The following is a 26395-nucleotide window of genomic DNA, read 5'->3' on the forward strand; positions in this document are numbered from 1 at the left end:
ACAACACACAAAGTATGTCATAGAAACCCTTCACAAGCTAGGTTTCTCAGTCAACTACAACAAATCACACCTACAGCCGTGTCAAATACAACAGTACTTACGAGCAACAATCAACACAACTAAAGGGATTGCCACTCCAAGTCCACAAAGGGTACAGGCATTCCAAAACGTAATACAGGCCATGCACCCAAACCAAAAGTTCCAGGTAAAATTAGTAATGAAACTACTAGGCATTATGTCCTCATGCATAGCCATTGTCCCAAACGCAAGATTACACATGCGGCCCTTACAACAGTGCCTAGCATCAGAATGGTCACAAGCACAGGGTCAACTTCAAGATCTAGTGTTGATAGACCGCCAAACATACACCTCGCTTCAATGGTGGAATACTATCAACTTAAACAAAGGGCGGCCTTTTCAAGACCCAGTGCCTCAATACGTAATCACAACGGATGCTTCCATGATAGGGTGGGGAGCACACCTCAACCAACACAACATCCAAGGACAATGGGACACTCAGCAGAGACAGCTTCATATAAATCACTTAGAACTACTAGCAGTATTTCTAGCGTTGAAAGCATTTCAACCTATAATAACCAACAAACACATTCTTGTCAAAACTGACAACAATGTATTATCTGAACAAACAGGGAGGGACACACTCGACACAGTTCTGTCTCTTAGCACAAAAGATATGGCATTGGGCGATTCACAACCACATTCGCCTAATAGCGCAGTTCATACCAGGAATTCAAAACCAGTTAGCCGACAATCTCTCTCGGGATCCCTAACAGATCCACGAATGGGAAATTCATCCCCAAATACTAAAAACTTACTTCCAAAGATGGGGAACACCGCAAATAGACCTATTTGCAACAAAAGAAAACGCAAAATGCCAAAACTTTGCATCCAGGTACCCACAGGCTCACACTCAAGGCAATGCGTTATGGATGAGTTGGTCAGGGATATTTGCATACGCTTTTCCCCCTCTCCCACTCCTTCCGTATCTAGTAAACAAATTGAGTCCAAACAAACTCAAACTCATACTAATAGCACCAACTTGGGCACAACAACCTTGGTACACGACACTACTATACCTCTCAGTAGTGCCTCATATCAAACTGCCAAACAGACCAGATCTGTTAACTCAACACAAACAACAGATCAGACACCCGAATCCAGCATCGCTTAATCTAGCAATTTGGCTCCTGAAATCTTAGAATTCGGACACCTAGACCTTACACAAGAATGCATGGAGGTCATAAAACAAGCTAGGAAACCAACCACAAGACATTGCTACGCAAATAAGTGGAAAAGATTTGTTTATTACTGCTATAATAATCAAATTCAACCATTACACGCATCTGCTAAAAACATCGTAAGCTACCTACTACACTTACAAAAGTCCAAGTTAGCTTTTTCATCCATTAAAATACATCTCACTACAATTTCAGCTTATCTGCAAATTACGCACTCAACTTCATTATTCAGAATCCCAGTCATAAAAGCATTTATGGAGGGTCTGAAAAGGATTATCCCACCAAGAACACCACCAGTTCCTTCGTGGAACCTCAACATCGTATTAACACGACTCATGGGTCCACCATTTGAACCCATGCACTCATGTGAGATACAGTACTTAACATGGAAAGTAGCATTTCTAATAGCTATCACATCTCTCAGAAGAGTAAGTGAAATACAAGCCTTTACCATACAAGAACCCTTTATTCAAATACACAAACATAAAGTAGTTCTACGAACAAATCCTAAATTCTTACCTAAAGTCATATCACCGTTCCACTTAAATCAAACAGTGGAACTCCCAGTTTTCTTTCCAGAACCAGATTCTGTAGCTGAGAGAGCATTACATACATTAGACATCAAAAGAGCACTAATGTACTACATTGATAGAACAAAACAAATTCGCAAAACAAAACAATTGTTTGTTGCTTTCCAAAAACCTCATAAAGGGAATCCAATATCCAAACAAGGCATTGCCAGATGGATAGTTAAATGTATTCAAACCTGTTATATTAAAGCAAAACGAGAACTGCCTATTACACCAAAGGCACACTCCACTAGAAAGAAAGGTGCTACCATGGCCTTTCTAGGAAACATACCAATGACTGAAATCTGTAAGGCAGCCACATGGTCTACGCCTCATCCATTTACCAAGCATTACTGCGTGGATGTGTTAACAACACAGCAAGCCACAGTAGGACAAGCAGTATTACGGACTTTATTTCAAACAACTTCAACTCCTATAGGCTGAACCACCGCTTTTGGGGAGATAACTGCTTACTAGTCTATGCACAGCATGTGTATCTGCAGCTACACATGCCATTGAACGGAAACTGTCACTTACCCAGTGTACATCTGTTCGTGGCATGAGGCGCTGCAGATTCACATGTGCCCTCCCACCTCCCCGGGAGCCTGTAGTCGTTTTAAGTTGAGAAAAATTAGACTTGTATGTTTGTAAATTTTTAAATATATCACTTTTAACCACATTATGTACATACATATTTACTCCATTGCATGGGCACTATTTCTATATACACAACTCCTACCTCACCCTCTGCGGGGAAAACAATCTAAGATGGAGTCGACGCGCATGCGCAATGGAGCCGAAAGGGTAGGAGTCCCTCGATCTCGTGACTCGAAAAGCCTTCTTCGAAGAAAAACAACTTGTAACACTCCGAGCCCAACACTAGATGGCGGGATGTGCACAGCATGTGAATCTTCAGCGCCTCATGCCACGAACAGATGTACACTGGGTAAGCATCAAGAATACCCATAAGCAGCTTGAAGTCTACATTTAGTAATAAGATAGGTCCATAGGAACTGCACTCTATGGGGTCCATTACAGGCTGGGGGATAACCACAATAGATGCATCCAGCATAGTTGGTGCCATCTCTCCCGTAATAGTATTAAAAAGTTGAGTTAAGATCGGCGACAGGATGGTACGGAATGTTTTGTAAAAGGGGCCGGGGAAACCGTCTGTTTGTAGGGATTTTGAGGACTCCAACCAGGCTATTGCAGAAATTACCTCCTATATCCTAATAGGGGCCTCTAGCAGGGCTGCCTCTATGGGCATCAATTTAGTTGTGCGGGCCTGTTTAAGATATTGCTGTGAGGCGCACAAGTCAGTTTGTTGAGGAGAATAAAGAGCCTGATAAAAGCTACGGAAGGCCGAGGCAATCTGTGTGTCGTTCGTTACCTCTGATCCCTCTGGGGTCCTTATTACTTCCACCGCTGTGGTCTGCCTCTGGGTCCTAAGCCTGGTTGCCAAAAGGCGGCCGCATTTATTGCCGCCCACATATTAGGAGTGGTGTAGTCGGAGAGTTGCGTATTCCGCCCTATCCATGTCTAGCCCCACAAGTTGCGTGCTAGCTGCACTGAGATGTCTCAAAATTCTGGGAGCCCCCGTCCTCTTGTGAATCCTCTCAAGTTCTGTCACTTGCTGCTGTAGTTGTGCCCTTTTCTCTCGTCGGATTTTGTTATCCGACGCTGATATTGCAATGAATTCCCCTCTTATTACCGCCTTCAGCATGTCCCACACAAGAGAGATTGGTGTGTCATTAAATTCTATAAAAGTAGTAATAGCTTTGGTTATCTGGGCCACCACCTCCAGTCTCATCAGGAGTGTGGTTCTCAATTGCCATGGGCGGAGACCCTTGGCCTGGGTCGGGAGGGAATGTTGAGCGTGAGGGATACCACTGTGTGGTCTTACAATGCACAGGGCTCAATGTCTGTCTCTCAGTGACTGTTGGATTTCTTTAGAACCCAGAAAAAGGGCAATGCGAGCATAGGTCTTATGTGCGTGGGGGTAAAAAGTGTAGTCTCTAGTGGTAGAGTGTGTGCCCCTCCAGAGGTCCCTGAGACCCAGTTCCTCCAACCTCCCCAGACCCCTTGCGGATAGTGCCCCGGTCCTACCTTATCTGGAAGCTGATCTATCCCATTCCTTGTTTAGAACTATGTTATAGTCGCCCCCTATGAGCACCTGTCTGTCATGTGTGGCCATGACCGCTGTTAGCGCCTTGTGAATGAACCTTTCCTGTCCCTCATTGTGGGCATATATAGTCGCTATAACCACTTGAGTGCTCCCGATGTGTATTCAAAAGGCCAGCAAGCAACCCTGTATTTTGGCACTCTTGTCTCCCACCCTCACCTGGAAGGAGCGTGATACTAGAAGTGCCACCCCTGCCACCTTGGTCTCACATGAGGAACAGTGTTTTATTGGGAAAGATCTAGAGCGCATTCTATGATGGTCTGCGGGAATTAAGCGGGTCTCCTGTAGGAGGCATAAGTCTGTGTTCTAAATAAGAGAGGACCGCTCTGCGCTTGATCGGGTTGTTCAATCCCTCGACATTAAGTGTGACTATTTTAACAGTCATGTTGGCGGAACGGGTGAAATGTCGCCAGCCACTCTGCACCCTTTATCCCCACCCTCAAATAAATGAGTCTTAGTAGGGGCTCTGGTCCCATCCATGTGACTGGTATAACTGTATGCGACTGTCGCACCCAACCCCACCCATAAACAAAACACATTCAAACAACATAGTCAAACAACCCCACTGATGGCAGGCGGGACTGCCTGGCATAGTCAAGAGGGTAAACCTGAGTTTCAGGAGCTAGCGCCCCAAGTGTTCCAGTGTTCATTGGACATCCCTCCATCCCCCTCCCCGTCCATTGCAGATGCATGTCTTGTCCTGGTCTGCCTTCATGTCCCCGGTGAGGGGCTCCAGGACTGCTCTTCTTTCTGATTCCATAGTCTCTCTGTCTGGCTTGGTGCTCCAGTGCGAGACAGTCTGCCAGCGTGTGCGTCTCCTGTTCCTCCGCTGCGGTTTCGGCAAGCTTGGACTCCCCTCCAAGGCCTCCTCCAGTTGCAGTACATTATAAGCCTCTTTCAATGAGCGTAGTTGGTGCAATTTACCCTCCTATCGGAAAATAAGACAGAAGGGGTGACCCCAGGAATAGGGGACTCCCTTGTCTCTGAGGTGGGAGGTGATTGGACGAAAGTCTCTCTGTTTTTGTAAAGTGATGGCAGCTAGGTCCTGATACAGGAGCAGTGTGTGTGGCCCCGGAATTTCAGCAGTTGCTGCTCTCCCGCCAACCAAAGTATGCGTTCTTTCAGGGTAAAGTGATGGATGCAGGCCAAGATGTCTGCCGGTGGTACGTGAGACGGCCTCAGCAGTCCTGCCCTGTGGACCCTGTCTATGCGTACCTCCCTGTCTGAGGTCTCTCCTAGTATCTGGTGGAAGAGAGCCCCTACTTATGCTGATATGTCCTCCTCTTCAGCCCCAGTTGGTGCTCCTTGGATGCGAATGTTGTTCTGTCTTGATTGGTTCTACAAGTCCTCCGAATGGGCCGGAAGTTTGATTTGTTGGTCTTGTAGCCAGATTATTTCTTGCTGTAGTTGTTTGATTTCCTCATCTCTGGTGTTCTCGTGCTCTTCCAGGGTGGCCACTCTCTCACCGACCTCCAGTTCCCGACGCACCACCTTCAGGTCCTGCAACAGGTCTCTCTTCACCGCCTGTTTATCATCTCTAAGTGATGTGAAGAGGCCTTCAAGGAAGCTCCATGTGACAGGTTGCCCCATTATCCTCTTCTGTCTCCTCATCTCTATGCTTCCCTGTCACTGGAGCGTCCTCTTCGACTTTGCCCGCTGCAGGCCTAGTCAGCATGTCCTTAACGGATCTATCTTTTTAAAGTTGTGGTGCCACCATCTCTTGTCTCCCTCTCTGTTAGCCCCGTCAGGCTCCGCTCTACTATCCTCTTCGCAGCTGGCACGCGGGTCCCACAAGGCCCTGAGCCCGAGGCCCAGTAGCGCACTCCCCCATCTTGTTTCATGGAGCACTCAGGTCCGGGGCCAGGCCAAGGATCCACACCCAGTGCAAGTGCCCAGTTCAGCCTCACCCTGCAGGCCTCACCAGTCTCTGCCCAGCTCTCCTCCCTGCAGTGGATGCGTAGGCCTTAGCACCCAGCCTACCGCCACTGTCGAATGTGGGGGGCTCCCTCCTCCTCTTTGGGCAAGGGGCTTCAGTCGATGAAGGGTCCACCAGGTCCCTGCCAACGGGGCAGAGAGCCCCCAGCGGCACCCTCGGGGCCCTCACGCAGCGCTCTGTGCTGGAATGGGCTGGGGCCCTACCCCTCCCCGTGGGCCGGGCCCCAATCAGGTCTTCTCAGGCTGCCCTACTGCTCCATCAGTGTCCCCCGGGGTCGGCTGTCTGATGCTCTCTCACACTCGTTCTGGTCTGGGAGCCCCCCTCCTCCTCTACCGGCCCCGGGGCCACCCCTCGCTGTCCTCACTCACCGGGCGGATAGGCGGGCCCCACTGCAGTCCTCCCCATAGTCTTCTCCATGTCCTCCACCTGCTCAATTGTAGATTTTGTATGGGCGCCTTTGAAAAGTATTAGTCTATCTTGTCAGTTGTAACATTTACTGGGGAATTGTTCTTGATTGTAGCTATTCTATCTGCTGCTGTTTTCCCTGTAAGTTTGCAGGCCAATAATTTGCCAGCTGGACTGCCTCCATATTAGTATTGGTGCTTGACCCACAATGGTGCATATTCAGCTTTGTTTGCGTCAAGCTCTTTAACCTTGTGAGGGGATGCAGTGTGACTGCTAGAGCTGCTGACTGTGGAGCTGGATAACTAGGTTTGAGTCTTTGCATCGGCTCAATGTACTTGGATTCTGGGCTAATCACTCAATCTCCCCGTACCTACCAAAAAAATGAATGTGCCCTTGTGTAGTGTAACTGGTGCGCATATAAAGTGATCCAGTATCGTCGACTCATGTTTGAGCTATATAAAACTGCAACAACAAAAAAACTTTGCTGTGGCTACATTGAGTAACCTTCAGCTTTTACTTAATGTAGGAAGTTTGCTCTGTATATACTATTTCAAAGTAAGAAATAGTGTGCACAGAGTCCAAGGGTTCCCCTTAGAGGTAAGATAGTAGCAAAAGTAGATAATCCTAATGCTCTATTTTGTGTTAGTGTGGTCGAGCAGTAGGCTTATCAGAGGGTAGTGTTAAGCATTTGTTTTACACACACAGGTAATAAATGAAGAACACACACTCAAAGACAATTCCAGGCCAATAGGTTTTTATATTGAAAAATATATTTTCTTAGTTTATTTTAAGAACCACAGGTTCAAGATTTACATCAAACACTTTAAATGTAAGGTACTTCACTTAGATACTTTAGGAACATTGAATGAAAACAATATCATGTACAGTCTTTGAAAATAGCTTATTGCCATTTTTACAAAGTGGACACTGCAAAAATCAACAGTTCCTGGGGGAGGTAAGTAAAGGTTAGATTAGGAGGTAAGTAAAACACTTACAAGTCTCAGTTCTGGGGCATAGGCAGCCCACCGTTGGGGATTCAAGGCAACCCCAAAATTACCACACCAGCAGCTCAGGGCCGGTCAGGTGCAGAGGTCAAAGAGGTGCCCAAAACATATAGGTGCCTATGGAGAACAGGGGTGCTCCGGTTCCAGTCTGCCAGCATATAAGTACCTGTGTCCTCGGGGGCGGGGGGCAGACCAGGGGGGTTTTGTAGAGCACAAGTAGGCACACAAAACACACCCTCAGTGGCACAGGGGCGGCCGGGTGGAGTGTGCATAGCAGGCGTCGGGTTTCAGTTAGGAAACAATGGAGGGACCCGGGGTTCACTCTAGCGGTGCAGGAAGGTACAGGGGGGCTTCTCGGGACAGCCACCACCTGGGCTAGGCAGAGGGTCACCTGGGGGTCACTCCTGCATCAAAGCTCGGTTCCTTCAGGTCCTGGGGCTGCGGGTGCAGTGTTGGTTCCAGGCGTCAGGTCCCTTGTTCCATGCAGTAGTGGTCAGGGGGAGCCTCTGCATTCTCTGCAGGCGTTGCGGTGGGCGCTTAGGGGGGGGAGTCGCCTTGTTACTCATGGGCTCGCAGTCGCCGGGGAGTCCTCCCTGAGGTGTTTGTTCTCTGCATCTCGAGCCGGGGGCGTCGGGTGCAGAGTGGGACGTCTCACGCTTCCGTCGGGAAACGTCAAGTCTTTTGGAAGTTGCAAAGAAGTAGCTGGTTTTGAACAGGGCCGCTGTTCACGGGAGTTTCTTGGTCCTTTAGTCCAGGGCAGTCCTCTGAAGCTTCAGGGGTCGCTGGTCCCTGTTGGATGCGTCGCTGGAGCAGGTTTTCGAAGTAGGAGACAGGCTGGTAGGGCTGGGGCCAAAGCAGTTGTCGTCTTCCTCCTTCCCTGCAGGCTTGTAGGTCAGCAGTCCTCCTTGTTTGTTCAGGTTGCAGGAATCTTATTTCCTGGGTTCAGGGTCGCCCCTAAATACTCAATTTAGGGGTGTGTGTTTAGGACTGGGGCAGTAGCCAATAGCTACTGTCCTTGAGGGTGGCTACACCCTCCTTGTGCCTCCTCCCTGAGGGGAGGGAGGCACATCCCTATTCCTATTGGGGGAATCTTCCAAAATCAAGATGGAAGATTTCTAAAGGCAGGGGTCACCTCAGCTCAGGACACCTTAGGGGCTGTCCTGACTGGTGGGTGACTCCTTGTTTTTCTCATTATCTCCCCTGGACTTGCCGCCAAAAGTGGGGGCTGTGTCTAGGGACGGGCATCTCCACTAGCTGGAGTGCCCTGGGGCATTGTAACACGAAGCCTGGGCCTTTGAAGCTGACTGCTAGGTGTTGAAGTTCCTGCAGGGGGAAGGTGTGAAGCACCTCCACCCAGAGCAGGCTTTGTTTTTGGCCTCAGAGGGCACAAAGGACCTCACCACAGGGGGTCAGTAACTCGTCTCTCAGCAGCAGGCTGGCACAGACCAGTCAGTCCTGCACTGAAGGATTGGGTAAAATACATGGGGCATCTCTGAGATGCCCCTTGTGTGCATTTTCTAATAAATCCAACACTGGCATCAGTGTGGGTTTATTATTCTGAGAAGTTTGTACAAAACTTCCCAGTATTCAGTGTAGCCATTATGGAGCTGTGGAGTTCATTTTGACAAACTCCCAGACCATATACTTAATATGGCTACACTGTACTTACAATGTCTAAGAATGGACTTAGACACTGTAGGGGTATATTGTTCATGCAGCTAATCCCTCACTTGTGGTATAGTGCACCCTGCCTTAGGACTGTAAGGCCTGCTATAGGGGTGACTTACCTATGCCACAGGCAGTATTTTGTGGGCATGGCATCCTTAAGGGGATGCCATGTCGACTTTGCCTTTTTCTCCCCACCAACACACACAATCTACAATGGCAGTGTGCATGTGTTAGGTGAGGGGTCCCTTAGGGTGGCACAACATATGCTGCAGCCTTTAGGGACCTTCCCTGGTCACAGGGCCCTTGGTACCACTGGTACCTTTTACAAGGGACTTATCTGTGTGCCAGGGGTGTGTCAATTGTGGAAACAATGGTACATTTCAAGTGAAAGAACACTGGTGCTGGGGCCTGGTAGGCAGGGGTCCCAGTACACTACTCAGTCAAGTCAGCATCAGTATCAGGCAAAAAGTGGGGGGTAACTGCAACAGGGAGCCATTTTCCTACACTTAAGATTCATTTCAGTGCAAGAAGTCCTGCTGGCCACTCCTATCTTACCATATCCAGCATTGGTGCGTGGTTGGGCTCCTGGAAGAACTGTTTGCATCTTCTACTCTGTTTTGAATACCTTTGTCTCTCTGTGCACATCTCAATCTAAATATAAGCATGCTATCGGAAACCTCACTTTAATTATATTACAATTTGATCCTAGTTTCCCATGCAACTACTGGCTGGTTGTGATCCTACCTACTATGTGCCTAAAAATCTTAGGGCACTAGTTGCTTTCCTACTTAAGGCATTTTTTGTGATCGGGTTTTGTGCTTTGTGTGCATATAGAATAGTAGATAGGTGTTCGAAATGGGGTCTCTAGTTGCCAGTCAGTTTACACCCTGTCCAAGTAGGGGCCCTCACTGAAGTCAGGGCAAGGGAGAAACACAACTCCGATAGCCCCTTCTCACCCACTTCGTACCCTGGCACAAGCAGTCGGGCTGATCTCAGAGGCAATGTGCAAAGTATTTGTACCAACACGCACAATAACACATTGAAAACACCACAAAAGGACTTCACACCAGTTTAGAAAAATAGCCAAATATTTATCCAAACCAAACAAGACCAAAATGACAAAAATGTGACATACACAAGCAAAGAGATGATTTTTAAAGTAAAAAGAGTCTTAATCCATAGAAATCAATGGATGTGTTGTTGTAGCTCAAAGTACCTGGTATGCGTCAAGAATAAAGCCGCACAGGCGAGCACGCGTAGGAAAAGCAAGTAATGCATTGATTCCTTACTCGCAAGTGAGGCCGTAAATCGTTTCTTTCACCGCTAAGCAAGCTGTGCGTTGATTCTTTCCTCGCAGGGAAGGGATGCGCCCGTTTCTAGACAAACAGTCGGGTCCGTGCAATGATGTTGAAGATTTTGACGCCCAGGGTTGATGCCTGAAAAAATCTGACCCGCTGTACGAAGGGTTCTCATTGAGAACAGGCACTGTGTTGATTCTCCAGCCGCGAGGCAGGTACTGCGTTGAATTTTCAGCTGCTGGACAGGCACTATGTTGATTTTTCTGACTCACACACAGTGGTGCGTGGATATTCTCCCGCAGGTTACCAGCTTCTATTTCTAAGGGCCCAAGAACTGGATTTTGCACCACTTAGCAAGTCATGACTCTAAGCAGAAGAGCCGAGGCACTGGCTGATGAAGTCTTTGATGTCCCTGAGCCTTCAGAACAGGGGGCAAGCTCAGGCCAAGCCCATGGAGAAACTTCACAAGCAGGACTTCAGAAAGCAAATTCCAGTCCTTTCCCTCTTAAGGCAGAAGCAGCAGGCCTGCACAGCCAAACAGGCAGAGTGGCAGGTCCTACTCAAGCATCAAGCTGTTCTCCTTGGCAGAGTCATCTTGATCCAGAAGTAATCTAAAAGTCTGGTGTTTTAGGTCCACTGTTTATACTCATTTCTGCCTTTGAAGTAGGCAAACTTCTAAGGAAAGTATTTGTAGTGCACAAGACCCTGTCTCTTCCTTGCCCTTCCCCAGGCATACAATAGGGAGTGGAGACTGTATTGTGTGAGGGCAGTCACCTGACAGCTCTTCCCTCCCACTCTAGCTCGGGAGACTCATCAGGATATGCAGGACACACCTTAGCTCCCTTTGTGTCCCTGCCTAAAGTGAATTCACCAACAGTCCAACTGACAGTCTGACCCAGACATGTGTTCAGCAGTCAGGCAGAGGCACAGAATGGTTGAGCAAGAAAATGCCCACTTTCTAAAACTGACATTTTCAAACGGACAATCGAAAAACCAACTTCACCAAAAGATGTGTTTTTTCATTGTGAGTTCAGAGCCCCAAAACTCCATATCTCTATCTGCTCCCAATGGGGAACTGCACTTAAAAGATATTTAAAGGCAATCCTCATGTTAACCTGTGGGAGAGATAGGCCTTGCAATAGTGAAAAACGAATTTGGCAGTATTTCACTATCAGGACACGTAAAACACAGCAGTGCATGTACCTTTTAAATACACTGCACCCTGTCTATGGGGCTACCTTGGGCCTACCTTAGGCGTGATTTAAATGTAGTAAAAGGGAAGGTTTGGGCCTGGCAAGTGGGTACACTTACCAGTTTGAATTGGCAGTGCAAAACTGCACACACAGACACTGCAGTGGCAGGTCTGAGACGTGTACATGGCTACTCGTGTGTGGCACAAACAGTGCTGCTGGTCCATTAGTAGCATTTGATTTACAGGCCCCGGGCACCCATAGTGTACTTTACTAGGGACCTACCAGTAAATCAAATGTGCCAATCATTAAAAAATCAATTACCAATATATTTTAGCCAGTGAGCACTTGCGCTTTAGCACTGGTTAGCAGTTGTGAAGTATCCAGAGTATCAAAACCAGCGAATACAAATTACAGCAAAGGGTCCAAAAACAGGAGGTCAGAAGCAAAAAGTAGAGGAAAACCACAGCAACAGCTGGCAGGTGTAACACCTGGATTTTTACATGCAGTATACTGATGCAGCCAAGTTTCCAATTCATATCTAAACTTTGTGCGATCATACTTTTCTCCCAAGTCTACAGGAAGGGCATTTTATAGTCAGTGGTGTGAGGAAAGGAAGCTTTTTCACCCAAATAAACTTTGCTAATGATGAGAATTACTAGCCACACTGTGTTGAAGGACCATAGTGACTGACCAGGCTGGCACAAATTGTAAATATTTTTTTCACCAGCAGTGATAGTTGCACTTCTCAAAGTGGAGTAGGACTAAGCACAGTACATCTGATAGAGACTTCGAGCTGCAGATTTCTTACCTTTGAATTCCCTGCTGTCCGTTTCGAATCCACACGCCATCGGGTGACGTCGTCTGGCTCCACATGGCTTTCTCAGCGTCATTGGAGCAGTCTATGATGACACAGGCGTCTATATAGACACCACCTCAGCGTGTGTACGTCATTTCTTTTCCTTTCGTGTTGGTAAGCACAGATCTGGGATTGAGCTACCATTTGCCTTTTTTGACCAGCCTTTTTTCGATGTTTTGACGTGGATTTTTGTTGTCTGTGCGAGGGATATGTCCTCTAGAAAGGTGGGGTTCGAGCCGTGCAGCGCCTGCCATTGCGCGGTGAGTTATGGACCCCCATGAGGTATGTCTCTGGTGCCTTGACAGGGACCACAACTCGAAGTCGTGTTCCAACTGCCTGGCCATGACCCCAAAAGCTTTGAGGGACCGGTCCCTAAAGCTCATGGTGGACCGGCAGTCGACTTCCATTTGTGCGACTCCTAGGAGGTCATGGTCCGCTCAAGGAGGAGGTTGCGGAACCGCTCCAGGAACCCCAAGTCCTCTTCGTCCCACTCAAGGTCCTCGGGCACTCACGGAAGAGGCACAAGAAGAAGAAGAAATCCAAGAGGACTTCGACTTTGGCATGCCCTTTGGCCCACGAGGCGTCTCAGGAACATCGATGTTCAGAGCACGGAGCCGTTGCTACGGCCCACTTCGTGTCTTTCCCCCTCTTTCAGTATCTGGAGTGACCCCCGCTCAATGAAAAAACTTTTGCAAGGCCTTGCGCCTTGTTTTTGAGCGGGCTGCCCCCTCGGGTGGGTCTTTGGGGTCAGCAGGGGCCCCATCAGATTCGACGCCAGCAGCTTCGGTGCTGTTGGGGACCCCAGGATCCGATAGCGGATCCGGACCGGTGCCGGATTCTCACAGTCGGCCTGCCCCGGTGCCGGGCCAGACGTCGACGCTCCCTCCACCACCCACGCCCATCGGTGGTGGTAGCCCCATCCTCATTCTTGATGAGCCAGATCAACGTTATACGACACTGATTCCGACTTTGGTGCCGATTAGGCCCAGATCAGTGCCTGAGGCTTATTTTATACAGCCAGGCAAAGGTGAGGAGTGGGAGGAGTCTGAGGACCCTTTAGAATATGGATTGGAGCATAAACAGGACTGGTATGAGGATCTAGGGGAAGCCAGTGGACTGCAATCTTCTTCAGCTGCTGGCATGCTCTCGCCTCCTTCTGTGGCGACGGAGGGTGGGGGGGCATCTTATGCCATGGTGGTGCGTAGGGCAGCTAAAGTCTTGGACCTAGACTTGCCTACAGTGCCAGTCATTCTCCTGACAAAGGTGCTTCAGCCAGGGGTTGCTGCATCAGAGCTGATGTTACCCTTCAATGAAGCCCTTACAGGTGTCCTTCTGAGGACTCTGTCCAAACCCTGCACAGGCGCTCCTATGAATAGGACAATCGGCCGCTGCCATAGACCGGCTCCAAACGACCCTAGTTTCCTCACCCAACACCCCGTCCCCGAGAGCTTGGTGGTCCAAGCCTCCGCTTCCCGTGGTGCCTTCCCTTCCGCTCCCCCGGATAGGGAATCCAAGATGCAGGACCAATTTGGGAAGAAAATGTTTTCTTCCTTCAGCCTGTCATTGAGGTCGGTAAACACCTCTTGGGCCGTTTTACCCATACTCCATGGGATACAGTGGCACAAGTGCTGCCCCAGGTCCCGGAGGGCGTACAGGACACTCTCACCTAGGCTGTCAAGGATGGGAGGGATGCAACCAAGTTTACCATCAGGTGTGACTTGTATACGACCGACTCGCTGGGCAGGGCGATTTCTTTGACAGTGGCCCTCCAATGCCACACCTGGCTGCGTACCACTGGGTTTTCGGGGTATGTCCAATCGAACTTGATGGACATGCCTTTCGATGGCTCATGCCTTTTTGGTGAGAAGGCAGACTGTGCTTGATAGATTCAAGGATTCCCGGGCTACGGCCAGGTCCTTGGGCCTTTCAGCGCCTGATCTCCAGCAGTCTGCCTATCGCCCCTTTCGAGGCTTCAGGCGGGGCGAGGTACCACGCCAACCACAGGTTAGCCGCCTTCTCCAGCTTCACAGCATCTCATGCGAGGACGGGGTCATGGTACTTTCAGACCCAGAGGGTATAGCCAGAGGTTGGCCACCACCCAGCCCCCCCTCTTCCGCAACACCCAAGCCCTCCTGGTATGGTTCTGAAAGACCATGTCCGCCCAGTTGGAGGGAGGATTCAATTTCATCGCCCTCACTGGTGGTCCATAACATCGGACAAATGGGTCTTGCAGATCGTACAGAAGGGCTATTCCCTCTCCTTCCAGTCTTTCCCTCCTTCTATTCCTCCTGGAAAAGATTGGCTAATGGAGGATCATTTGATCTTACTTGGCTAGGAAGTTACGGCTCTCTTGGCCAAGGGAGCCATAGAAAGGGTCCCGATGTCAGAAGTAGGCAATGGTTTGTTTTTCCCCGCTACTTCTGGTTCCAAAAAAGAACAAGGGTCTCCGCCCTATTTTGGGTTTAAGGGACATCAATCTCTTCCTCAAAAAGGAGAAATTCAGGATGCTCACTCTTGCTCAAGTCTTGCCTGCCCTAGACCAAGGAGACTAGATTGTAGCGTTGGACTTGCAGGATACGTATTTTCACGTCCCCATCCTACATCCTGGCATATGAGGGCTCTGCAATGGGACCTGAAGTTCCAGTGGGCACAGCACCAGGGAAATCTTACCGACACCGTTCCGATCTCAGAGGGCACTGGAAAAGACCTGCAGTTTTGGTTAGTGAACTGCAATTGGGTCAAAGGCAAACTCCTCTCCCTTCCCCAACCAGGTTTCACAGTAGTGACAGATGCGGCACTTCTGAGATGGAGCAGCCACCTGGGAGAGCAGGGATCAGGGGCCTCTGGATTCCAGCGGAATCTGGGCTCCAAAGCAACTTATTGGAGCTCTGAGCAATCCGGCTTTCATTAAAAGCATTTCTTCTTCTTGTGAAAGGGAAGATAGTGCATGGGTTCACGGACAACACCACTGCAATGTGTTACTGCAACAAGCAGGGCAGGGTGGGGTCGTGGACCCTTTGTCAAGAGGCTCTGCGTCTGTGGACATGGCTGAAACAGAAGGGCATAACCCTGGTGGCTCAACACCTGGCAGGTTCTCTGTATGCCAGGGCAGACAAATTCAGCCATCGATGTCTAGTGGATCACAAATGGTATCTCCACCCGGAGGGTGGCGAAAGGACTCTTTCAGCAGTGGGGAGAGCCTCAGTTAGATCTGTTCGTCTCCATAGAGAACGCGCAATGTCAGCGCATTGGAGTTTCCAAGGCGGCAATTGCTTGGCAACGCTTTTCGTCGCAAGTGGAAATCGGGCCTCCTGTACGCATTTCCACCCATACCACTTCTGCCCAGAGTTCTCAAGAAGATCAAGAACGACCGGGCCCAAGTCATCTTAGTGGCTCCGGATTGGGCACGGAGAGTCTGGTATCCCAAGCTACTCAAAATGAGCATCATTCCTCCAATGAGGCTGCCCCTTCGAGAGGATCTTCTGTCGCAGCAGCAGGGGAGGGTTCTCCACCCGAACCAGTCAACTCTGTGTCTTCATGCGTGGAGATTGAGCAGCGGCAGTTGATGGCTTTTGACCTTCCTCCCGAAGTCTATAAGGTTATTTTGGCAGCTAGGCGTCCCTCCACTAAGACGGTATACGCCTGCCGTTGGAAACGCTTTGTATATTGTTGTACAGAAAGGTCTATTGACCCTCTTTCTGTTTTTCTTTCTGACATTCTTCTTTTCATTATGTCTCTAGCTCAGCAGGGTTTTACCTTAGGGACTCTAAAGGGCTATCTTTCTGCCTTACCGGCATTTTGTCGGCTGCCTGACCAGCCTTCCTTGTTCAAATCTTCCATTGTAAATATATTCCTCAAAGTGCTTGTACATATGTTTCCCCTTATGCCCTTTATTATGTCTCAATGAGACTTCAATCTTGTCCTTGCATTTCTCATGTGTGCTCCCTTCAAGCCTTTATCCAACTGTCGCCTCCGGCTGCTCACCATCCAGACAGCTTTCTTAGTGGCAATAACATCTGCCAGGATGGTGAATGAGAAGTAGGTCGTGTCATCAAAGCCGCCGTATCTCACCATCCATCCAGATAAAGTGGTTCTCAGAACTCGTGCCTCTTAAAAGAAGTGAGGAACACATGCCAAAGTGGAATCTATATAGCCGACCGTGATGTCATAGACGGCTCCAACAATGCAGACGAAGCCATGCGGAGCCAGACGACGCACGCGGGACCAAATGACGCCATCTGACAGCGCTCGCAGGGTATTGCTCAGCAAAAAGGTTCCAGATTCGAAGCTGACACCAGGGAACTCAAAGGTAAGGAATCTGCAGGTGGAGTCTCTTGTTCTTATCACTTATTTCATTTCATGAGTCTGGTATCAGTGCTCAGTGCATTTTACATAAACCATTACCCTTCATCATGAGGAAAATTTCGATTGAATACACAGAGTTAAACAGACCCTGAAAATGTGAATACATAAGTAACGTAGTACAAAGAAATTCTTCTGAGTTCTAAAATGTACACATTGAGCGCAGTTCTAATTAAACCCTTCTGTGCCGGGGACGTAATGGTTACGTCCACCGGCACAGTGCTCCTGTGCCGTGGACGTAACCATTATGTCCTCGGCATGGAAGTCAGAGGGAGCACTAGCGCTCCCTCTGTGGGTTTAAAAGGCAGGGATGGAAAGGGATGCCCTTCCTCTTCCTTTCACCCCACCCCCCCCCCCCAAGTACCGTCTGATGTCAGCTTTGCATTTCTCTTCCGATCATGTTATGGGGGCCTGAGAGGCTTCAAAGGGAAGGAAAGGAATTTCCTTCCCTCTGAAGTCTCTCTGAGCATTTCAGAAGCCGGATCGTAAAGCGATCCGGCTTCTGAAATGCCCACTAGACACCAGGGATTATTTTTTCAAGTGAAATTGGCATAAGGGGAGCGACCCCTTGGGCAAGGGTCGCTCCCCAGGGGGGCACTTTTTCAAGGCCTTGTTGGCCTATTTTTGTTAGGCCAGAAACCACTAGGCACCGGAGTTTTTTTTTTTTTTTTTTGCACCAAATTCACGCAAGGGGAGCGACCCCTTAGGCAAGGTGGGGGGGTAAATTTATTTTAGGCCATTTCTGCCCTCATTTTATTTTTATTTTTATTTTATTTTTTTGAGGTGGGGAGCGACCCCTTAGGCAATTCTGCTGCACTTGTCAGCCTAAAAAGTTTTTTTTTTTTTTTTTTTTCAAACTGCCCTTTTGGACCCACTTTGGTTCCCCCCTCAAATTCAACATGTTTTTGGCTCTTCCCGGTCACAAGCACTTGGCCCACCTACACAAATGAGGTATCATTTTTACCGGGAGACTGAGGGGAACGTTGGGTAGTATGAAATTTGTCCCAGTGCAGTAATACCACACAAATGTGGGAAAAATTTGATTTTATTTTTTTAGCTAAATTTGAGGTTTGCAGCGGATTCTGGGTAAGAAAACATTGGGGGATCCACGCAAGTCACACCTCCTGGACTCCCTCGGGTGTCTAGTTTTCAGACATGTCTGGGTTTGGTAGGTTTCCCTAGATGGCTGCTGAGCCCAGGACTAAAAACGCAGGTGCCCCCAATCACCTGCAAAAACAGGTAGTTTTGTATTTGATAATTTTTATGTGTCCACGTTGTGTTTTGGGGCATTTCCTGTTGCGGGCGCTAGGCCTACCCCCACAAGTGAGGTACCATTTTTATCTGGAGACTTGAGGGAACGCTGGGTGGAAGGAAAGTTGTGGCTCCTCTCTGATTCCAGAACTTTGTCACTGAAATGAGAGGAAAAAGTGTTTTTTTGGCCAAATTTTGAGGTTTGCAGAGTATTCTGGGTAACAGAACCTGGTCAGAGCACCACAAGTCACCCCATCTTGGTTTCCCCTAGGTGTCTAGTTTTCAAAACTGCGCAGGTTTGCTAGGTTTCCCTAGGTGCTGGCTGAGCTAGAGGCCAAAATCCACAGCTAGGCACTTTGCAAAAAACAGCTCTGTTTTCTTTGTGAAAATGTGATGTGTCCACGTTGTGTGTTCGGAGCATTTCCTGTCGCGAGCGCTAGGCCTACCCACGCAAGTGAGGTACCATTTTTATCGAGAGACTTGGGAAACACAGAATAGCAAAACAAGTGTTACTGCCCCTTGTCTTTGTCTACATTTTTTCCTTCCAAATGTAAGACCGTGTGTAAAAAAGACATCTATTTGAGAAATGCCCTGTAATTCACATGCTAGTATGGGCACCCCGGAATTCAGAGATGTGCAAATGACCTCTGCTTCTCAACACCTTATCTTGTGCCCATTTTGGAAATACAAAGGTTTTCTGGATACCTATTTTTCACTTTTTTATTTCAGCAAATGAATTGCTGTATACCCGGTATAAAAAGAAAACCCATTGCAAGGTGCAGCTCAATTATTGGCTCTGGGTGCCTGGAGTTCTTGATGAACCTACAAGCCCTATATATCCCTGCAACCAGAAGAGTCCAGCTGACGTAACAGTATATTGCTTTCAAAAATCTGACATCGCAGGAAAAAGTTAGAGTAAAATGTGGAGAAAAATGGCTGTGTTTTTTCACCTCAATTTCAATATTCTTTTATTTCAGCTGTTATTTTCTGTAGGAAACACTTGTAGGATCTACACAAATGACCCCTTGCTGAATTCAGAATGTTTTCTACTTTTCAGAAATGTATAGCTTTCTGGGAGCCAGCATTGGTTTCTCACCCATTTCTGTCACTAACTGAGAGGAGGCTGAAAGCACAAAAAATAGTAGAAATGTGGTATGTCCCATTAAAATGTCAAACTTGTGTTGAAAAATTGGGTTTTCTAATTCAAGTCTGCCTGTTCCTGGAAGCTGGGAAGATGGTGACTTTACCACCGCAAACCCTTTGTTGATACCATTTTCAGGGAAAAAAAAACAAGAGCCTTCTTCTGCAGCCCTTTTTCCCATTTTTAAAAAACAAAAAACAAAATTTTTGCTGTATTTTGGCTAAGTTCTTGTCTCCTTCAGGGGAACCCACAAAGTCTGGGTACCTCTAGAATCCCTAGGATGTTGGGGGGAAAAGGACGCAAATTTGGCCTGGTTAGCTTATGTGGAGAAGAAATTATGAGGGCCTAAGCGCGAACTGCCACAAATAGCCAAAAAAAAGGCTCAGCACAGGAGGGGAAAAAGCCCTGCCAGCGAAGGGGTTAATGAGTAAAAGGCACTATTTGCATTACTCACAAAAACGTCACAATGCCATAGCTAAGTATTGTTCCTAAGATGTTTTGATTTAAAAATAAAAATAAATGAAAAGTAACAAAGTGCAAATTTGGAACAGCATTATAGCATAAGGGGTCCGATGTACATTTTGCGGTCGTAAAATGCAAATTTCGCCATTTGCAACTGCAGAATGGCCATGTACAATGTACCATCCCTATTTTGTGAGTCGATATCCTGTTACCGACTTGCAAAATATGGATTGCGACTTGCAATTAGGAAGGAGTGGTCCAAGGGCGTCCCTTCCTAATTGCGACTCGCAGCCCCATCTGTGATTGTTATGTGACTGTGAATGCAGTCGCAAAACAATTGCAGTTAACACCAATTTCAAATTGCTGGTAACCCATTCGCAAATCGGAAGGAGTTCCAATGGGACCCTTTCCCCTTTGTGAATGTTTTTCCAGAGCAGACAGTGGTCCCAGGGACCACTGCCTACTCTGAAAAAATGAAAAGAAAACTTGTCATTTTTATTTTTGAAATGCATTACGTTTTCCTTCAAGGAAAATGAACTGCATTTAAAAAAAAAAAAAACTGCTTCATTGAAAAAGCAGACACAGACAAGGTGGTCTGCTGACTAGCAGGCCACCATCCCTGTGAGTGCGGCAGTTCCCAAATGGGTCGCAGATTGTAACCTATCTCATGAATATTAATGAGGCAGGTACTTTGCGCCCCATTTGGGAATTGCTAAGTGTCTGACACTGTTGTACATTACATATTGCGACTCGCAATTTGCAACTCTCAAAAACATGCAAGTTGCGAATCACATTCTGTAATTATCATACATGGGGCCCATAGATTAGAACTACTGTAAAAGGTGTGACTTTTTGCTTTGGCAGCACACAAAGGTAGTTACACAGCGCTTCGAGAGAAGAGGCCGATTGAGGACCGCCGTTCCTCCCAGAGCACATCATCAAAAAAATCTAAGGGTGCGATCAGTTTATTTGCAGGAAGAGGGCTTCCTATTCCTAGCCCCTTGTCTGCAGGTTTTCTGACCCCTTGTGGGTCAAAAAAAAGATTTAGATGAGATGGTGTCACCCACATAATATGACATGCTTCGTCTTTGGCTACCTCATCCCACCCCTTGGCAAGAGTGTTTATACCAGGGTGGACTCATCCCCAATCAGTGTTGGAGTTCTTAAGACATATTAATTGCTTGGACAATACTGGGATCCACTTTAGGTTAAAAATACCATAAAGTATACCACAGGTGTATCCTGTATTTAGTGGTAACCTAGGTATGATTTAAAAAATAAAATATTGGATGTCTACAGGTACAATGGCCCCACCATCTTTACGAAGTGCTGACATGTTTCTGCCTGCTCAATGTGCCAGGGGTATTCCTCAGGGCTGTCAAAAGATCCCTAACTATAGTTATTTTAGAGTATTTATTTTTTTAAATACATCTAAGAAGGGCGGTTATTTCCCACCTCTTCTTGTTTCACATTTACAACCCTATTTAGGGTTACACTTTACCTTTATGGTCTGTTGGGGGTAGGCTGCTCCTTTAGTCACATATTTGCCCGTTTAAATACGTATTTTTCCCCTTCTTTCCAGCTGACATCTCTTGTACGAATTAGCACATCACACACATGTGCTGTGTATTGTGATGAGACTTGATTCATAAACTTTAATCCATGAGTTTTCAGGCCAAATGGAAACAAATTAGTTTCACAGAGAGGAACCCATTATATACAACAGTGTTTGCATAAACAGGGCTAGTGATTCCGAGATCGCTTGTGCCTAGAATTGGAGAAGAAAATAAATGAATAAACTGTATGTTGAAACCTCTGCTTTATTCGAGCCGAATGTGGACTGCCCTTGTTGAAGAACATCTGAGCATTACAGGCCAGCTTCTTTCTTGTGAAGTAAGTACTGTTGTTTGTGGGTTAAGTGACTGTTGATGCTTTGCATTTGGTGTAGCTGTATGACCATCTCTTGTTTGAATTGCATGGTAGAGAAGAATACTTGCGTTCTGCAGGCCTTTACTATAAAAAAAAAAAAAACAGGGTGGGTAACCTTCAGTACCATCTGTAAATGGCACCTGGACCCTCGGCGGACATCGTGAACACAAATGTAGAGCTTGAATAACTTGAAAAGCATCCTACATTTTTTCATCTTAAATCTCCACTATGGGGCATAGCGAATAAATAGGATATGTATTCCTTCTATCTTCAAATCAGTGTAAGGGTGTGTATGTTTTATGGGTCTGTATGATCAAAGTAAACCTATATTTTGGGTTGAAAAATGTTTAACTCGTTATAAAAAATAAAAAAAAAATAATGGGCTGGGCTTGAAGACTATTCCGAAATGTAGACCGTATTTGGTAGAAATGATAACATGAGCACAAGCCAGACCGCACTACCCCATAGACAGATGAAATGTTACATATGTAGGTAGACCCGTCTAGATGTACAGCAGTATGAGCAGGTGGGATGTCCTGTGTCTTCCCAGAGATATTGGACTCCTTGCGTCCTCATCAGATGCACTGCTGAGTGGAGGGCTGCCTTAAGCTGCAACAAGTCGCCTTTGGTGACCTGAGTTATCTCAAAACCCAGAATTGCTGGCCAAAAATCAGGAGAACTACTTTGATTTGATCAGTTTATGCTGTTTTATTTGTAACTTGCTGGTTATTGCATAGCAGTGTTTTAGCAGTATTTTACTGCACACTTGTTTTATCCTAATCATGGTCCTGTGTGTTTCTTATCTTCAGTGTTCCGAAGGCTGTTATGCATTTTCTTGTCAACCACGTGAAGGACACTCTTCAGAGCGAACTTGTTGGCCAGCTGTACAAATCGTTGTTACTTGAAGACCTCTTGACGGAGTCTGAGGACATGGCTCAGCGAAGGAAGGAGGCAGCCGACATGCTGAAGGTACAAGGCTGTTGGCACTCCGAACATGCGTTAGTGTGCACACGTTAATTGGTCGTGTGTGCCAGCGTTCTTCTATTAGTGAGGCTTACCATATGTTAAAATACAGCATGTATTTTGTTGGGGGGGGGGGGGGGGGGGCGAGTCATTTCAGCAAACTTCTGTTGCAGATTTCCTTTGTAAGATTTAAAACCTTGTGCTAAAGCGAAACACAGAGAAAAGCAGTACCTTGAAACCCCCTCCCACTTGATTGTCCAGAGACCCACAACTGAGTTAACATTGATTCTTATGATGCTAAACAGCAGAACTAATTCTAGCCTGCACACGTCATTATTACAGTATTTAGTATACAGAATCAAATTTATAGAGATGTTTCGTATGTACAAGTTTAAAATTAGAGCATTCTTTCACATTTTGAAGTTATTTTTTTCCCAGCCTCCTCCAGTCAAGACGTGTTTCATCAAATGGGACAATTTACCTATGACTTATTCAGGGCATATCCACTGTAATAGAATACTTCAGCGGTCATCTCTCTTTTCATACAAAGATGTTCACCTTAAGGAATGTGTATTATTCAGAATCGCATTAAATCTATGCATCATCTTCATGGAAGGTTCAGTAACCTCATCTTTCTGTTCTCAATCGTGCTACAGCAAATTTCCCATATTTTTTTGGTGTGTCCCGTTTGACGAAACACTGGTTGTCTGGAGAATCTTAAAAAAAACTTAAACTGTGAAACACGGCACTGTTTTTAAACCTTTATAAGAGGCATTCCTATGAAATTGATTTTGTATAATAAATACTGTAATAGGAGGTGTGAAGGCTAGCGTTTGTTTTTCTGTTTTGACGCTTAACAGCTCATGTAGTTGAGTACTCTGGGGTAACCTGCTAGCTCTGCACTTCTTATTAATAACTGATGTTTTGTGATGCTCAAAGTAATTATACAATAATATGTGAAATGGAAAGGATGTGCACTGTAATTACCCTAGACAGCCCATATATGTTTGTATTGGTTCTTATTACGACCAAAAATACTTACTTTTTGCATCTGTGCTCACAAGATTTGGGCACAAACAAGAGTTAGTACATGAATCAGTAATTAATACGCATCCACAGACACATTTTGCCAGGGGGAAGACAGCAGAAATGTGTCTAGGGATAAACACCGATCCTACACGTCCCACCTCATTGCAACATGCCGGACTCTGAGTGGATGGAATTCCCGCATCTGAAAAATATAGTGCTCTGCGGATGTGGAGTTTACCAGATGCAGTTATTGAGCACCAGTAGACCCTGAGTGATGGCTGATGTGTAAGGCATTGATTAATTTTAAACTGTAAACTCGGATGCAAGCGTTCACATTCGAGCCATTTTTCATGTAATCCCCCTAATATGTACCAAAGGAAGGCGCAGTTACGCTAGACTGTTGTAATTAAATTGCAGTGGTTGCGATACATTTTTCTGCAATCTTTTCCTTTTATTTCCCCGCACAGGCACTGCAACGAGCCGGTCAAATTATTGCTGAAATTCGAGAAACGCATCTGTGGTGAAGGAGAAAACTGCATGTCTTCTAGTACGGAGCGGAGACTTATACGACTTCAAAATGTGTTAATTCCGACACAAAATGCCATTTATTGCATATTTGGTGGAATTGTATTTATGAACTCTTAGCTGTGTACTGTGGTAATCTGCTCACACAAAGTTATTTCTGAATTCTATGCTGTACTTAGGTAAACAAGCCCTATATCATCCACGTTATAAACCTTCAGACGTCCGTCATGGTGTACACCTTCCAGTTTCCTGTTGTGGCAAACGAAAGCCCCGTTGGCCATGACCTGACCAAAAGTATCCTGTCTAGTTGTTGGGAGCCTGGGCATGTGCCATAAAAGCTGAGGATCAGTCAGCATGGGCATGCCAAGTGCTCTTCTTACAATGTCAGTTTCTGATGCCATAATAAAAGCCAGGAAAACGTTGTCTTTTCACATGTCAGTGTGCAGTGTGGCTTATTTACCTTTGTTTCGAGACATCAGCCTTTCGACTTGTTTGTAAGAATGTTTGGGTTCACAGACAGTGTACGGTGAAAAACAGTCAGAAAAAATACTGGCTACCTACAATCAGCAAAAAATGAAGTATAAATGAATGAACTCCCACCCCGGGCACACACCGTCATTGAATCACATTGCAGTTGGTAAAGGGATTGATTGAGGGGAATAACTTGTCGATGAAAGTACCCGTGCTGCGAGTTGCAGGGCTGATGTTACATGGTAGGGTACGAGTGACCAGCGTTTTGCAGATCTCATGTTACTTCATGGCAAGACAGTGCTGTGCACGTTATTGCCCTTTAATTGTCTTTATCGCTCAAAAATGAGATTCCCTAAAGTTTTTTTTTTTTTTTTTTTGTTTTTTTTTTGCTAAAGTGACAAACCAACAAAAGTCATAGAAATCTGCTGTGCCAGTGCCTTGTAGCGCGTTACTAAGTATTCCGTCTCTTTCGGTTGAAGATTAACACTGGCAAATTGCACGTAAAAAAAACTTTCCATACCGAGGCTTCAGCGCTTATATTCTCAGCAGATTGTCAGCGTTTTCTGAAGAGCACTGATGACATTGTCCTAAATAGAAAGGTTGCTTCCCACTATCTGTGAGAAACCCTACTGCTCAGAAAGGGTCCCAGCTGCTGAATCCTGCTGGCTCCCAGATCCTCTCACCAGCGTTTGTATTTCTTTTATAGGGACTAGAACAACAGCTCTCCAAACTCACTTTACACAAGAGATAGGACCTGATCTAGATCTTAGCAGAGGGAAATACTCCATCACAACTTGACGGATATCCCGTCCACCTTATTGCAATCCCATCATATACTGTGGAGATCGTAATACGGCAGACAGGATATCCGTCATGCTTGTGACAGTATTACATCCGCCAAGATCTAAACCAGGCCCATAACTTTGTTCTTGTGGGAAGCAGAACGGGCCTGTTTTCTACAGAAGTGTACTAGGGTCTCCTGTGTGACCGAGCTCCTCTGGGGTGTAGAAAGGCTCTGACCTTTTGTACCTCCATTGATCTAGGTCCTTAAAACCAATAAAAAGACCATTTTGCACGTGATGTAGCTGAAACCTTCCCTAGCCCGCCATGCATGCCCACATTTCCCAGCTTCTACCTTCTTGTTATCCCTTTGTGTCAAGGCGCAGATGCCAGTTTAGTGACTGATTCTGAATCCAGCTGGACTGCTTTTGGTACAGTAATCTATGCACTGTACTACAGACCTCTTTGCTATTCTGTCTTTGTTAGAAATGGTTTTGGTGTTAGGGCTTGACGGTTTAATTTCCATCCTTGCGCACTGTTCTTCCTCACAGCTCGGAATTAGCCGCCTTTTCCATTCTGTACCCCATGAGAGTGGCAGGCCAGTCGTGCAGCAGTTCTCGAGCCTTGTCACGCTACAGATCCATCCAGTGATTCCTTTCCTTGCCTTTGCACATCTCCTAAGGAATCCTAGCATTGGCCTGCAAGAGCTCCCCAAAGAATCCCCAAATCTACTTTGTGTCCTCGATCTACCATTTTCTTCACTTTTCCCTCTTCTGAAACCAGACATCTTCGATGTAAATCCTGTCTGTTAAGTGGCTTAATTTTCGTGTCAATGTATAGCAAGTAAAGGCCCGAGTAATGTTTCTACATTTCCTTGTAAATGGGCAGACGTCAGATAGTTTACCGACCTAAAGCTGCAGCAGCAAGTCTGTGTGAGACAGCCAGCGCTTGTACGGCAATGACGTATACTCCTTTCTTACTTGTGTAGTAGTGGATTTGACCTTGATATATATTCATCACCTAACGAATATTCGAAGGACAGCTGAATATATTTAGGAAGAAGCAGTGGCGTAACAAAACTTGAGGGGGTCCCCCTGCAGAGTACATGGAAG

The 26395-nt window shown here is 46.6% G+C and overlaps 1 protein-coding gene across 6 annotated transcripts in view; it reads left to right on the forward strand.

The window, feature by feature from the left end:
* The window catches only part of DNM1L (dynamin 1 like), a 473848-nt gene extending 449385 nt beyond the window's left edge, over positions 1–24463 (forward strand). For all 6 annotated transcript variants that reach the window (XM_069228228.1, XM_069228229.1, XM_069228230.1 and 3 more), the window contains 2 exons: positions 22325–22484; positions 23975–24463. In XM_069228228.1, the coding sequence (XP_069084329.1) occupies positions 22325–22484; positions 23975–24031 (217 nt within the window). In that variant the 3' untranslated portion in view covers positions 24032–24463. The remainder of the gene's footprint in view (positions 1–22324; positions 22485–23974) is intronic.
* Positions 24464–26395: the final 1932 nt, after the last annotated feature.

The sequence above is a fragment of the Pleurodeles waltl genome, chromosome 4_1 (genome assembly GCF_031143425.1).
Source record: "Pleurodeles waltl isolate 20211129_DDA chromosome 4_1, aPleWal1.hap1.20221129, whole genome shotgun sequence".
Classification (NCBI taxonomy): domain Eukaryota; kingdom Metazoa; phylum Chordata; class Amphibia; order Caudata; family Salamandridae; genus Pleurodeles; species Pleurodeles waltl.